We start from the raw sequence: 16,516 nt of genomic DNA on the forward strand, positions 1-16,516 counted from the left end.
ACTAGATCTTACAATTGGATTTCAATGTAGTAAAATATTCACAAACTTTTAGATCTATTTTTCACACATACTTTTATATCTCTACTTCAAGGGTATTTAACAGTCGTTCATATATGTAATTGCCATAAATAATTAAAATGACAGACTGTGAAAGAAAGGGTGAGGAAAAAGACATTGCTATGCGTAGTGTGTTGCTATCAACGAAGAACTGCAGACAACAGATAGTTACAGTGGAACCTCGCTTTGTGTGCTCTACACCTACAAATTGTGCTACTTCGAAATGAGGTCACCTTGCAGTGTAAAATGTTGTAATAAGAGATTACAATGTAAGACACAAAATTGTGTAAGTTTCAACGATAAATGAGAAAGTGTTTACAGAGCAGTAAAAATGTAGAGTTCGAAACGACAATGACGATGCGATTTAAAAACATAAATATTGAACGAATAGTTAATTAAATGCCACAAAATGTAAATATTATCACTGATTTAAATGTCAATTTGCTTATAACAAATATCGAATTAACAATGTTAAACAAAATTTAGGTAATAAAAATGTAATTTTTATGTGAAATTTATTCAAAATGAAATTAAATTGAAAAGCAATTAAATGTAAGCATATAATTAATACGGAAGTGTTTAATAATATTTACAAAAATGGCCAAGTCATAATGCTACCTATACAACAATATTTCAGCTCAGTAGTTCACATAATAAACAAATTTAGTTATTTGATTTGACTGTAAACAATTATATCGTTAGATAAGTTATCAATTCCATTTAATTATTGCCCATTTGTGTGCATTTTCAGTAATAGATGTAAATTATTATTAAGCTATTGTGTGTGCTGCGCCTTCTTTTTGGCCAAGTTTCAAGCGAAATGGCTTAATAACCTTTTTGGCTTAGCCACCGTTACCACAGTTGTGTCGTCTATTGTGGGTCAAATAAGCGATGAAAAAAATAAAAAGACAACCTCAACCACAAACAAAAAATAGAGGAAAAAACACAAACAAATAAATGTTTTGTGCGTTTGCCTTTTAAGTGGGCAATCAAAAGAAAGTAAAAGTGTTGGGACCCAGACATCAAGACATCAGTTTGTCACATATTTTTGTTGTTAAGCTTTTAGTATTCAGTTTTTTATTTCTGTTTTATATACTGTGGCCTTGTTGTTGTTTCGTTTTTGGTCAGCTGTGAGCCGATTACATAATTGCCACTTTGCTGCCAAGACAAATAAAACATTTCGCTTGGCCGCTCGCACTTTTAATGAGCCTCAATGGACGCCTTTGATGTGAGCTTTGCCAAAGCCCAATTACATAGTTAGCACCATTTGTTGTCCCCTTACCCCGATCTCCTCCTCCTCTTTCCCTCATTCAATTACATAGGGCAAATTACCTTCGAGAAATTTTTCCATTAGCTCAATCAGTTTGTCATTAACCAATGTTTTAACCTCTGACGAGAGCAGAAAATCAAAGTGATTAAATTTGGTTGCCGCAATACGTCGCACGCTTCGCACTGTGCTCAACATATGGGCGTAGATATCGTGCACCCCTTGGGGCGTGGCAATCGCATCGGTCTCCCCAAAATACAGTATGATGGGCACACTGATCTGACTTAGATTATAGGACAGCGCCTCAACGCCGTGATAAACTTGCATATTCTCAATTGGTCCATAATCGTAGGCTATAAAGTCACCCGATTTCCAGATCTGTTGCAAGTGCCGCAACTCTTTCGCTGAGCCGCCCTGCAGCAAATGATCATAGTTAAAGATGTCCAGTAGCTGTAATTGAATATTTATATTTTCACCTGATACTTCGTATAGTATAGTTAATCGCTTACCTTCTTGTTACTTTGTGCACTTCCCACCAGATTTTTCGTGTAATACTCGCAGAGTTCCTTCTTTTTGCGACACATTCTCTTCAGTTCTCCTGGCGGAAACAGCTCATATTTATTAGCCTTTTGGCGTTTCTGTTGATAAGTTTTAATATTAGTACCTTCAAAACATTTAATAAAATATATGAAATATTTAAAGCGTTTGTAGAGCAACATAGCTAATATTTACCGCCCCTATAAGAGCTTTAGAAATTGTGTCTTCTTACCATATATGTATATTTAATTTTAAATAACTGCAATACTACTAATATAATAGATATGTCCTAAATTTTAAATATATCTATACATATGTATAAAAGTATAAGATACATTAAAGTTATTAATCTATAATTTCAAAGCAAAATAAATAAAATAATAAAATAATAATAAAAATTATCTTAAATAACTAAATCAAAAGAATGGTTAAAACACAAGTAACAACATAACACTTTTTGTTGTACGAAAATACTGGAATGCTGATTAGAACATATGAGGCGAAAGCGAGCATTTGCATTAGTATCTCTTTTAACCTAAGAACAAGAGACTTTGATTATTAAAATGTGTAGAAACTACATTCTAAAGAAAAAATATTTAGAGGAAGAGTGATCTTAAGCAAGAAATAGAGAATAAAAATCAGGACAGGTCAGCAAATGCTTTAAATTTTTTCTATAGAACTCAATTATTTTAATAAGTAGCCAACAGGCCTTAATTGCTCGTGCTCTTTTGTACCCTCGCAATTTAATTAGAAGTTTAAGTTAAAAGGATGAAATAAATAAAATATTTGGGTACCTTTTTTGTCCAATTTCGACAGTCCAAAGTCAAAAAATTAAGTGTGCATAATGGGTTTAAATTATTAAATAAATATAACTGCACTATTTCTAATCACCGTTCGAAAGCTTGAGTTCAGAACTCAAAATAAAGCTTTTAATAAATATTTCGAAATATTCCATAGCGTGTATTAATAGACACAGCTGATCAACAACACTGAAGGAAGAGAGCAGAACTCATAGAGAATGAGAGAAAAGAAAAGAAGAGCCGGCGCTCTACGGGGGGTTATCGGATATTTTTGAACTGCACTGCGATTAGAGGCAAATTTTGTTGTCTCCGGCACGCTGAGAGCCGACAATGATGTCAAACGATGTCAGCGTTTGTCTTATCAGCTGGCAGCGGATTCAGTCTCGCAACGATGTTGAAGCTAAGCAGCCGCCTGCAAGCGCACAAAGTGCTCTCTTTATCCCTACGCCACGCCTCCTCCACAGCGGGCGAAGGCGAACGAACAGCGCTCTATGATTTCCATGTGCGTAAAGGCGGCAAGATTGTCAACTTTGGTGGCTATGCTTTGCCTGTGCAGTACTCAGATCAGAGCATCATTGCCTCTCATCTATATACACGAAGTGTTGGTTCAATCTTCGATGTGTCGCACATGCTGCAGACGTTTGTGCGGGGCAAGGATGCGGCGGCGTGTCTCGAAACCATTTGCACGGCGGACATACGTGATATGCCCGCGGGAAGTGGAAGTTTGACAGTGTTCACCAACGAGCAGGGCGGCATTCTGGATGATCTGATAGTAAACAAGGTGAATGAGCAGCAGCTGTATGTGGTCTCCAATGCAGCAATGAAGCAACAGGATATGCAAATCATGAGCAATGCGGTGGTAAGTACACAGAAAAAGAATCTGAGATAAATACTCAATGTGGAGTCAATATACGAAAAATTCCAGATTTGTTTAACCCATTTACGAAAATACTTCAAACAGGAATAATTCAACAAATCAATACTGAATCATACTTTAAATCCCAGATTACATCAAACCTAAAATGCTTGATTTTTCAAGTACTTTTTTCAACATCTCTTTCTAATAAAATTTTCTGTAATTCTCGTCTTTAGTCGTCCTACAAATCCCAGGGCAAAGATGTATCCATTGAGTTTCTCAACCCCTCGGATCAATCGCTTATCGCCGTGCAAGGACCAAAGGTGGCACAAGAGCTGAGTAAGCTTCTAAAGCAACCTAAGGATTTCGAGCAACTTTACTTTATGCGCTCAGCGCTCTTTGAGTTGGCTGGCATTAACAATGTGCGCATTACACGTTGCGGCTACACAGGCGAGGATGGCGTTGAGATCTCTGTGCCCTCCTCTCAGGTGGAGTCACTGACTGAAGCGCTGCTCGCTGGCGGTCAACTGAAGCTGGCTGGTCTCGGTGCCCGTGACTCGTTGCGTCTGGAGGCAGGTCTTTGTCTCTATGGCAGCGACATTGATGCAGAGACTACCCCCGTGGAGGCGGCACTCGCTTGGCTGGTTGCCAAGCGGCGTCGCAGCACTGCTGACTTTCCAGGAGCTCAGCGCATACTGGAGCAACTGAAGCAGGGCGTCCAGCGGCGACGTGTCGGCGTGCAAATGCTCGGTGCGAAGCCACCACCAGCTCGTGCCGGTGTTGGCATCTTTAGTGGAGGTCAGCAGGTGGGTCAGTTGACTAGTGGTTGCCCCAGTCCCAGCACGGGACGGAACATTGCCATGGGCTATGTGGAGGAGCAACTGAAGAAGCCAGGCACTCAGGTGCAGCTTAAAGTACGTGAGAAATTCTACGAGGCGGAGATCACGCGAATGCCCTTCGTTAAGGCCAACTACTTTAATAAGCCAAAGTAATAAAGTCAAGCTTAAACTTAAACGGATTTCGTTTATCGGTTTTATCTTTGAGTAGTTACAACTTGGAGAAGTGATTTGGAGTCGGATGAAAATGTAATCCTAAACTCAATATACTATATAAGACAAGACACAACTTAATATTTTTTCTGTCTGTTGACAGTATTTTTAAGTTTTTGTTTAGTTAACAGCAGATAATGATATTACTTTCTTTGAAATGTGTGAAAAAAATACATTTTTTTCCAAAACTCTGATATAAAAAAATTCCCGCAATGTAGGTTAACAAATAGAAGATACAATATACAAGATACAGTTTCTATATACAAAAAATACAGATATGTGTGTATTCAAATACTATGACGGGCGAAAGAATTCAACTTTACTTTCTGAAATTACATTTAAAATAATATCGTTTTCATTTATGTCTCATCAATTAATTACAGAATACCTAAAAATATAGGCTAAAAATTACATAATACACAGCATATCATGCAGTATTGAAGCAGGAGTTGCCATATTTAGTACATATGTATGTATAATTTATTGAATTGGAAATACTTTTCTATGGCGAAAACCGCTTACTCAAATAAGGTCTTATATTTTGGTATATTAAGGTCTGATATATTTTGTACGCTATGTACGTATATCTTGAATGGAGGACTATATAAATATACCAAATATAGCACTCAGTACACTTTAGTCTTTGTGCAGTATATTAATTTGGTATATTTTAGGAATAATACCGTCAACTGTAGCTTTCTTACTTGTTAATGCATACTCAATATGCTGCTCTTCAGAATCGTAAATAATTAGCGAAATATGGAGCAATGCTAATTACCTTGACAAACTTCATGATGTCGCGCACATGCGTGTGATCGAATCGCACCTGTCGATGCAGTCGAGCCAGAGGTGCCAAAGCCTGAATGAGCTGGATGTGCTGATTGAATCGCGGATGCAAAGCACACAGCACTAGGAAAGCATTGAATGCCTAAAAGGAGCCAAAAGTGAACCAACATTTAGAGTGATGCTCTCTATTCAGGGGAGGATGGAGTTTTGTGCTTACCTGCGAGTGTCCAATTAGCAAAACTCGATGCGCTGCCAGCGATTGCTTTGCTTTCTGCTCCTCCTCGTTCGCCACATCGTCGTGCTTCTCACGCGCTTGCAGCGCCACAATGTGGTCAATTATGGCGGGCAAATCGTATGCGCCATGCTCGTGGAAACTATAGCGCCAGAACTCAGACATGACATCGGTCAGCTCGAGGTGATGCCTGCCATAGGGCGACATGCCACGCAGATTCGCCAGCCACACATCGTACTTGCGCTGATGCAGCTGAAACGCTGCATCAAAACACAGTCACACTTAGCATCTCCATCTCCATCTCTCTTCTCTCTTAACTCCCACACTTTTTGCTTACCCAAACTTCTGTCAGGCCCCAGGCAAAGCCAACCCACCGAGGAGCTCAGCAGTCCATGCACCAGAAGCACGGGGCGTGCCCCAACTTGAGGCAGACGCTGCAACTGCAGCTGGTAGCCATCGTCGGTGGTCACATTGTGCAACTCGTGAGTGTAGTTCAATTGTCGCAGCCAGTCGAGCTATATAACAGTACACAAATCCATCAGTTGTGACTCTGCCACATCTTCCATACGTTGCACGTTGCATGCTTACCGTTGTCCACTTGTTACGCTCCTCGGCTGGTGCACAGGTCAAGCTAATCACAATGACAATGGCAGCAGCTCCGAAAGTGCTGCAGCGCATCAACCTCACAAATTCACGCATTTTTCCCAACCCAACTGTTCAGTGTTTTGTTTTGGTCCAACTATGCTTCGGTCATGCACCGTGGCTAATTGTCCAAAAGTTGATAATCTTTGCGCCTCATTGGTCTACACTGTACAGCAAAATCTGCGAAAAGTTGTAAAGGTAAAATTATATTTATTGTGGTTTAGCTAACCAGCAATACTTAACTTAATATAGTTTAGAACATCCATATATGTAATAAAGAACTTTGTAGAAACCTGCTCATCAAGTTTTCAAGATTTGAAGATTTGAATATATATAGTTCATCTTTAGAGATATTTTAATTGTTGTGATAGGACAGCAAGTCAATCAAGGCACGGAAAATCATGTATACATATAATATTTATCGTCTATTTATGATATATTGAGAATTTATTTCCGTGTTGTATTTTGATACATAAATGTAAAAAAATATTTATATAAATTTAATTTCGAACATATTCTTAAAATTAAAAAAAATACGTATTGATAAGTTAAGTTAAATAAAGAACTTTCTGATCGAATAAATCTTAAAACTATTGTAAAGAAATTAATAATTTGATTTGATTTAATATGCACTGTCTTCAGAAGAAACAACTTTATGTATTTAGATAATATTGTTGCTGTATTTTTTAATTGTTCTACATTGCTTCGAATATATTTATAGTTATTATATATATTGTAAAATAAAACAAAGCAACAAAGCTACAAAACTGTGAAATACCCGCTACCCAATTTCAATAACTCAAATATAATTAAATATACCATATGGATAGCGGGTATAAAAATAGTTCTTTAATAAATGTCATGTACAGTGTAATTGTTTAATTTGCTAGTACGTTTTGACTTTCCTATGAAATATTGTCATTTTAACAACTTCCCTTGAAGCTCACTTCCCACACATGCTCCATATGCTCGTCTGAGCAGCAGTACATAAATTTACATGTTTATACCACGTGCGAAAAATGTAAAGAGGGTATCTTATACTTAAAACAAAACTTTTTAAATACAAAAATATATATAAACCTTCGCAATGCGTAATTTGAAGTTTTACAAGTATGAATTATATTTAAAATGTATGTAATGCTTATTATATAGAATATGAATGTTTGATAATAATTGTAATTTTTGATAAACTTAAATAATACTGCTTCTTACTGACGACTGATGACTACTGCTTATACTGTTCTACTTTTCAAAACTCTGTTCAACTTCTAAGGACTGATGATCCTCTACTAACGACAGATAATACCGATAGCTTCGTTCCTATTGACTTACTAATGCCAACCGATACCGACAAGGTGTATCGATTAGCCTCCACCGCTGTTACATATATTTACAGGGTATTTACCAGTCGAGAAAACTGCCCTTTACCAAATACAAGTCGCTTCGTCGTTGGGCAGCGCAACCACAATGAAATTAATTTCAGATTTCGCTCGACGCGACAAATTCAACAAAAGTAAATTGTTTAATTGCAGCTTTATTAAATTTAATAAAAATGCATATGCCCGCAGACACGACACGCCCACTTACATACCCATCTGCATATACTCCCAAAAATTGCTGGGCCATCCACAGCTGGTGATGATGATGATGATGCCTAGGACTCTCACTCTCGGGGTGCACGTTAATCGACTGCACTTTTGCATCCTGTTCACTGGCATAACAGGAGGCAGCTGCTTCGCCCACCAACTCTCTTTCACTCTCCAGTTCCTGTGTGGCATATGCCGCTAGAAAGGACTCGCTTTTGTGTGTGATGACGACGGCCGTTGCGTGTCCTTTGTTGCCACAGACAGTTTGGCCAGAGCCATTCGCTTGCCCTTCTTCATCCATTTCCAACCAACAAAGTTGTTTCCCATTTAATTTGGCATTCCGTTTTTTTCGTTTTTTTTATTATTTTTGTGTTTTCCTTTTTCATAATTTTAATAAAGTTCACAGGGATTTCATATTTCTGCCGCCGCGCTCGACGACGACGACGAGCTGACTGTGCAGTTAATTGTTATCTCTGCAACGATAAGTAAATACGGGTATGCAATTGCAGTTGGCGACTCTCTTCCTTGTTTTAATTTTTTTTATCTTTTTTGGTTGCCTCTTGTTTGTGTTGATTTTCGCATTTCCATCGGCAGTTTTTCTTTTCACATAAAAAAGAAATAATAGCGAATACTCGCACTCTTATGCAGTATCATGTACTGACTGATAGGCCCAACGACCAGAGGCTTAATTGTAAAAGGTTTCCGCATATCTATAAAAATCGTTCACATACACTCGCGAGTACCTCGAGTGTATTCATTCGCATGTTGTGGTCCCCGGCATAATTTAATCTATTTTATTTAAGCTTTCCATTAAGCTTTATTTAATTGCAATTCATTCACTGCATATTAAGAGCACACAGATCCTATCAATTAAAGAGGCTCAACGGCACATTTCATCTTCATGAAATACTTAACTCTAAAGTTATTTAAGAAAAAAAATATAACATAAAATACTTCAGTTGACCATGAATAAATTTAAGCATTTTAAATTATATTTTACTATAAGTAATTTATATATCTAAATAGCAATATTATTAATTTTTTTATTCGCATTATACTGTTTACGCTTTATAATTTTTAAGAATATTTATTTATTTACTAATTATTTATACAAACTTAATTTTATTCTGAAGGAATAAGCCGCTCTGACTCATCTCATTGCAATAAGGAATCGTATTCATTATTTCTTATTATAATAAATGATGTTGCAAGTTTCAAACATTTGATTTTAGTATTTTACTATTTTACTAGTATTTTCTATTTCTTTTTATACCCGCTACCCATAGGGTAGAAGGGTATTATAACTTTGTGCCGGCAGGAAATGTATGTAACAGGTAGAAGGAAGCATCTCCGACCCTATAAAGTATATATATTCTTGATCAGCGTCAACAGCCGAGACGATATAGTCATGTCCGTCTGTCCGTCCGTCCGTCTGTCCGTCTGTCCGTCTGTCCGTCTGTCCGTATGAACACCTAGATCTCAGAGACTATAAGAGATAGAGCTATAATTTTTTTTCGACAGCATTTGTTATGTTTGCACGCAGATCAAGTTTGTTTCAAATTTTTGCCACGCCCACTTCCGCCTCCGCAAATCAAAAAAAATCGAATAACAAGTGTAATTTTAAAGCTAGAGCTACGAATTTTGGTATATACAATAATTACTGTAGTCGTTATGATTCCTGAAAATTTGGTTGCGATCAGATAAAAATTGTGGAAGTTATTAAAGAAATACTTTGGTATGGCCAAAAATGCCTACTTACTAGGGGCTTATTTGCTTTGGCTGACAATCTGGTATATTGAGCCGTTTATGGCATATTTTGAATGATGTACTATATCGATATACCAAACATACCATTTAGTATATTTTTAGTATTTTTAGTATTTTCGGTATATTTTGAAAATGATACCACAATATTTTGCCTTTATTAAAAATGGATAGCGGGTATCTCACAGTCGAGCACACTCGACTGTAACTTTCTTACTTGTTAACTATACCTCCTTTATTTCAAATGCAAATTTTTAATTTTAAAATAATCTTTATCAAACTCATATTTTTTTAAGCACTATTCTTTTATTTAATGTATAAAAATGTCAAACCATGATTTAAAATTAATTTCATTTGCATTTTGCATAAACAAGAATTCCTTTAAACCTGTCTCTAAAATTTTCAATTCAAATAACACAAATCCCTAAATTCCCTAAGCTTAAACTCACATGAACCTCTTGCATTAGGATATTACATCATTCAGCAAGAACCTACAAAAAAATCTGAGAGTGGAAGCGAGCAGAAAATGGCAACATTATTTATCTATTTGAGTCAGGTCTAATGACATTTTTTACGCCTCATAAAACATCAGTCATAAAAAAAATAATACATCGCCAAAAATCTAGAATTGTGCTGAATGTTTTTTCTGTTTTGTGTCATTCTTATTTTTGGTCTAAACGTCATGTCAATAACGGCACAAAGGTGAAACGAGTGACAGTCGCAACAACAACAACAACAGCGCAAATTTTCGATGTTAAGCGTTTGATAGGAAAAACATTACGTCAAAGTAAATAACATTGTGAGTGAAGAACAAGTTCAGCTTCAAATCAAAACAAAAACGAACAACAACAAAAACCACCAAAAAGCCCAAACCACAAAAATTGAAAAATAATAATGAAAATTGTGCAGAGGCAAAGTCAATCAGTGGCATTTGTTGTTATTATTATTGTTTGCGAACTGTTGTCGAAACAGTCGGAAAATAATAAAAACCTAGACGACTACAAATAAGAGTATCAAGTGCAAAAGAATAGAAAGCTCACGAAATGAGTAAAGACACTTTGTGTTATTAAATGCGAGACAGACGGGGCAGACAAAAACCGATAGAGCGAAATCAAAGTGCTCCTCAACTCAACTCAATTCAACGTCGAGGCGACGTTTGCCTGCTGTCAGCCAGCTCTGTGCCAACAACAATGGCGATGACGACGCTTCCGTTTCCGTTGTTCGTAGCTTCGGTGACAAAAATAGCAAACACCAACAACAAAAAAAGAGAACAACAAAAAAATGTTGCTGCTTTTCCTGAGCTATCGCAAGTGCGAATGCTCTAAAGATTGTTGACACTTTTCGATGATTTCGTAAAGTTGATAAAAACATTTATTTACCTAGTTGATATTATTCAATTAACATAAAATTAGAATCAGTATTTTCATACCATAAAAATTAATAAACTATTTGAAGGTCATACAAATTATTTATTCCTGAATTATAATAAAAATGTGTAGTTTATTATTTTTCGAATGTTAAATTTCTATTGTGAGTCACAGTTTTGTTGCACTCTGAATTTGCTATAAATTTAAATGAATTTTCTTATGACAAAGTGAATTAAGGGCAAATATTTTGTAAAATTTTATTAGAATATACGACTATTGCATCGCTATATTCTTTGAGAGTCAGTTGCTAAACATTTATATTAACTTTTTTTCATAAATAAGTAAGAGAATATACACAAAACATAGAATATAATATTATATTAATAAGTAAAATAATTCGGGCAACTCAAAATATAATATTAAATTAATAACATTAGGAAACATGCCATACTCGCTGACAAAGCCAATAAACTTGTAGCTAGTGTATGGCAGGAAAACTTGACTGGCAAAAATGCAAACAAACCGCGCGCCAAATGCATGGAATCAATGTAATTGACGAACAGACTGAGTGAGTGAATGAATCGCAACGTTTATTGTGGCCACACGGTAGCAGTGGCAACAACAATATGAGTAAGGAAAACAACAACTAAAACAGCAACAGCTGGAGCAGACAAAAGAGGAACACAGCCCCAACCTCAACCTGAACCTCAAACCCCAACCCCAACCCCAATCCCCAGTTTACCACCTCGATAGGCAAAAGGTAGGCATGCAAAGCTCACGCTTTGTTTGTCTTTCAACTCAATTGCACGGCAAGTCGACAACTTGTTGTTGTTGCTGTTACTGTTGCTGCCTTCTTCTCTTCGATTTTTTCCTGTATTTTCTGAGGGTAACTTTTGTAGCCAACGCAAAAAAAAATATAAGGAAAAGGGGGGCAAGTGTGGTTGGCTTTTCCGCCTATATGATTTTTTATTATTTCCTATGGTTTGATGTGATTGCTTTTGAAATGTTTGCGTGCCATTTGTTGACAGTAAACGCCGCTTAATGATTTCATTTTGTTATAAATAGGATTTTCGGTAGAGCACGTGGTATAAAGTGGAAGTCGATTTAGGCATATAAATTGGGGAACGCGATGAGCACTGCAGGTGATTTGTTTAGGGAAGAGCACAATTCAACAGTCAAAATATTAATTGAATGAAAATCTTTAATATTTATTGTCGAAGTTCTGCTGTAAGGCACAGTTTTAGATTGTAAAGTAAATTATTAAATTATGATAGTAAATTTTTAAAAAATATGGTTAACAAGTAAGAAAACTGTAAGATATCGATTACCCATTTTCAATAAAAACATTTAAAATATACCAAATTAATATATCGAAATAATACTGAAGTATACCAACGGATTTATTCGGTACATCGACATACGATTACATTTAAGATATACCATAAAGTACAAAATATACCAGCGGTTTTTGCCATATGAAGCTTAATACTTTAAACTTGGTAAAAACAATTATCTTTAAAATTTAAGACTAGAACTTTAAGCTATGATCTGCATGTGTCGGCCTATGCTCCCGTATTTTGAATTCTGCCAGCTGACATTAGCTAACTCTAAACCACTGTCAATGCTGTGGCAGGCTTTCACCTAACACTCAGCGCATTCAGCCCACTTTTCAGTTACCATTTAGACCGCCTTTTGACATGTGCTTCACTTGAGCTCTAAAGCGATTGAAGCCGCCACGAAATATTGATTCTCTCGACATCTAATAGGCATTAGCTGGTCACGAGCTTTTGCCCCTCGCATTATGCACGCCGTTTGAATCAACAGAAAGATGAAAATGTTCATGCAAAATTAAAGACTTAACAGCAAATTTGACAACATGCTCGCTTAACACTCGCCGCAACAAGGGCAAAGTTTTCACATTCTTGTTTAACATTTTCCAACTTTCATTTCATTCTATACTGTACTCTATATATATATATTTATGTTTTTCTTTTTTTTTTCGTGTCTTCCGCGTACTATGCATAATGGAATTAGTTAAATTTCTCTTTGCAGCTTTTCACAGAACTGCAAAAACTTTCGCTGAACTTGCGCCAAAAAGTTTTTCCTTTCCTTTCCATTCCATTCCTTTCGATGCTTTTTTGAATGTTATGCGTTTCTGATGACGTTGTATTCGTGCTTCACAACTAAAGACGCAGTGTCGCTGAGTCGTAGACCCGGTTTCCGCCGCAATGTTAATGGCACCCAAGTTGCAACTCTGCAGCAACTTTTTACTTAGAACAATGTTGTCGACAATCACTCGATTTTAATTAAAATATTTATGAATTTATCTTTCAAGGAATTACTCGAACCATTGATCGACTAATAGTTATTCTAGTTTCTAATTTTAATTTTAATTTTTTTTAATAAGAATAAAATTTAATAAAGTTTACGGAAGCATAAGTATTTTTAAAAAGTTTTTTAATTACTTAAAAATATATAAAACAAATTACTGTTCTATTTAATAATGAAGCAATGACATTGAAAATAGTTGTCTATAATAAATTCAGTATTTTTACATACTAATAACATTTTCTGTCTTGAGTGACACGCAACAATAACAATAATATCCATCACAATTTTATCATATTATTGCGCAGTGTAATTCCAAATTTGAATTATAGTTTTATCAACCAAACATTAAATACTTTAATTATAAGCAACATTTATAAACTGACAGCAAAGTTGACAGTATTATACAAATTTATTAATATTAAAGTAAAGTATACCTTATCTCCCTAAGTTCCCTAAAGGGTATAGAAACAGAAGAAGTCCAGTGCAAAAACTGTGCGATTATATCTTGATCATGGCTAAAGACAATGCATAGTCAGAACGATGAATCATCATCATTAGGATGAGAGGCAACAGGGAATGTGGCGGAGGATGGCGTCAATCAGAGCTCACAGTTGGAATTATTCAGTTGTTCAGTTGACTTTCTAATTAAAAACCCATAAAGTTCCACACGCAAGCCACACACAAGAGAGAATAATAAACAGCGGAGAGTAATAACATTTTTAATTATATTTGTGTTGAGAATTTTCGGGTTTATCTGATGTGATGTGGGATGATTTTCAAGCACATAGCAAAACGTGATGACTTTGCAGATGGAGAAACAAATCATTTCAAGCAAGTATTATTCGCACTTTGTTTTTCTTTTTAAGGTTTGGCACAATTGCGAATTATCTGAGAAACAAAACCAATTGTGAGCTCAGCGAGAATTCGCAGAGGTTTTACAATTAATTATATAATCCTCAAGTCTATGGAATCATTAAATTATTTTGCATATTTTGCAATCGAGCCGAGCCGAGTTGAGTTGAACAACAATTAATTCAAACCCTCTCCGCTTGATTACCGACAATTGTTGTCAATCCGGGTTTCATAACCAGGCAACAAATGCTAAACTTATCTAACTGTTTATTTAAATCAATAATTGATTGTGCCTTCCACCAGTAATTAGCAAATACTCTTAAATTGTTTGGCTTCAGCCACCGGTCAAACAATGCGGGAATTCCCTTTGATTTCCAAGACAACTTTTGTATACTACGTTATAAAGTTATTAATTTTTGCTGTAAATATGAAACATAAACAAGACATGTTCTCTTTCATGCGAATTAATTGTAGTTCTTGGAACACTGGCGAACTTGTAGTGCAACTTTTACAACTAAAATACAAGCAACACAAGCTAAAGCAGCCGTATCAGACACAACAATATCTGCAACAATATCAGACACAATAGCAAAAAGTAGCAGAGGCACAACAATTGAAATTGACAACAGCAACATGAACGGTGACGATAAAAATAAGCAAGCAACAGCAGCAACTACATTTATACCCTGAGCAATAAAAATGAGAACAGCAACAACAGTATCGACAGCAAACAGCGGCAACAACAAGCTCAAGAACAAGCGCCACAATAACGGAGACAACAACTGCAAACAATATCAGCAAACAAAATTGCAGTGACAACATCTGCAATAAAAGAAACTGCAGCATGTAACAACTGTAACTTCATACAAATTATTTTAATAAATTAATAGAAAAATATATATACTTTGGAATAATGTGTGCTCTGTAAGCTCTCTCATGTATTTTAAGCTATTATGTTATGCACTTTTGGTTTTGTAATTCTCAGTAAATAATAACTTACATACAAGAAATAATTTCATCGAATAGCGCAGGAAAAGTTATAATTTAATTTTCGACATTTCATAGCTTCTTAACATTTCACCTGTAACTACTTTAAAACATAACAGTTAAATATCCAACCACAACACATTTTAATTATAAAAATCGTTCTCATTTGGAATTCGTATTCAAAGGAATATGCAGATCTCTAGTTAATTGACTAATGACTAATGACTTTAATCAGAGACTTTTCTATTCTTATAATGTATTTCTATTCTCGACAAGAATTCTTTAATGATTTGCACGAACTGCCAATAAAAAAAACCACACACACATGCTTATGCAAATGTGAAAACATATATTATTGACCTGAATAAATGAACTTTAATCAAACTACATCAAGGTCTAACCTTTATGGTAAAATCATGCCAAATGAAAATTGACTCAATTTGAGAAATGTTAAGAGCAGTCAAATGAATTTGCTAGAGGAAAAGAAAACCTCATTCTATTTCATGTGAATCAAAGAGTAAAGTGAATAGGTTAGCCCATGGTTAAAAAGGTACAGCTTCAACATTTAGTCTATATTGAAAGCAGTTAAATTTGAACTCTTAATGTTTATTTAATTTTTTTTAATTATTAAAAAATTAATTTAAAAAAATTTTCTCCTTGTTTAATCACTAAATTTATTACAAATTGTGGCGATTTACATTTGTAAAAATTGTGTAATAGCTATCGGTAAAGCAACATAAAGTTAATCAATAAATAACGCAGCTTATGTAAATATTAAATAAAAGAGTATTTAAAGTGCTAGCATTGCATCGCGACTGCGGAATTCTCACTTGTTTTTTTCTTCTTGTTCTGGCTCGAACTCAGTTCCAAGTTGTGCTTGCTCGCCTGCTTTATGTCTTTTCATTATTGATGACTTAATTCCGGTTGATTTATTGAGGCCACAAACAACCGGTCAGAAGGGTAGTGAGTCGTGGCCAGAACGAGAACCCGAGCCGCCATTTTGTATGCACACGTAGATCTGCTGCCCCCGCTCTTATGCGGCATGTATTGCACACACACACACACACACAGACAGACAGATAGACACATATGTAGATACGGATACAACTACAACTGAAAGAGAAGAGGGATAAGTGTACTCGAGAGTGTGCACAGCTGCGGCAAATGGCTTGAAGATGCACGTGTTTAATAAATAAGCCAAGTTAATGTTGTGCAAAACATGGTCAGCCATACTAGCTAGCTAATCGAAACAGGCAATAATATTAAGTAAAACATAACAAGAACACTATATTACAACTACTATAGAATGTAGATAGTTATTGACAAAAACATCCATAATGTTAGAGAAGAACGTTAGAGCGATTGATAGGCTTTGAGAAGTCCTTAATAATCGATATTTATAT

General features: G+C 35.6%; 2 protein-coding genes across 2 annotated transcripts; one reads left to right on the forward strand and one right to left on the reverse strand.

Moving 5' to 3' along the window:
• Positions 1-483: 483 nt before the first annotated feature.
• On the reverse strand, positions 484-6,402 carry LOC133847104 (lipase 1). Its single transcript, XM_062281908.1, has 6 exons — positions 6,173-6,402; positions 5,922-6,099; positions 5,570-5,844; positions 5,345-5,494; positions 1,834-1,962; positions 484-1,774 (listed from the first exon to the last, which is right to left on the reverse strand). Exons 1-6 carry the CDS (start codon positions 6,281-6,283, stop codon positions 1,364-1,366), a joined length of 1,254 nt encoding a protein of 417 aa, XP_062137892.1. The 5' UTR covers positions 6,284-6,402; the 3' UTR covers positions 484-1,363.
• LOC133847098 (aminomethyltransferase, mitochondrial) lies at positions 2,998-4,531 on the forward strand. Its single transcript, XM_062281894.1, has 2 exons — positions 2,998-3,520; positions 3,754-4,531. Exons 1-2 carry the CDS (start codon positions 3,005-3,007, stop codon positions 4,507-4,509), a joined length of 1,272 nt encoding a protein of 423 aa, XP_062137878.1. The 5' UTR covers positions 2,998-3,004; the 3' UTR covers positions 4,510-4,531.
• Positions 6,403-16,516: the final 10,114 nt, after the last annotated feature.

The sequence above is a fragment of the Drosophila sulfurigaster genome, chromosome 2L (genome assembly GCF_023558435.1).
Source record: "Drosophila sulfurigaster albostrigata strain 15112-1811.04 chromosome 2L, ASM2355843v2, whole genome shotgun sequence".
Taxonomy (NCBI): Eukaryota; Metazoa; Arthropoda; class Insecta; order Diptera; family Drosophilidae; genus Drosophila; species Drosophila sulfurigaster.

Excerpts from the sequence above, each read along its gene's own strand:
- LOC133847104 (XM_062281908.1), bottom strand. The coding sequence starts at position 6,283 with ATGCGTGAATTTGTGAGGTTGATGCGCTGCAGCACTTTCGGAGCTGCT. Across the intron at positions 1,963-5,344 it reads ACATCATGAAGTTTGTCAAG|AAACGCCAAAAGGCTAATAA; the intron begins GTAATTAGCATT and ends ACTTATCAACAG. Across the intron at positions 1,775-1,833 it reads GTGCACAAAGTAACAAGAAG|CTACTGGACATCTTTAACTA; the intron begins GTAAGCGATTAA and ends ATTCAATTACAG.
- LOC133847098 (XM_062281894.1), top strand. The coding sequence starts at position 3,005 with ATGTCAGCGTTTGTCTTATCAGCTGGCAGCGGATTCAGTCTCGCAACG. Across the intron at positions 3,521-3,753 it reads AAATCATGAGCAATGCGGTG|TCGTCCTACAAATCCCAGGG; the intron begins GTAAGTACACAG and ends TCTCGTCTTTAG.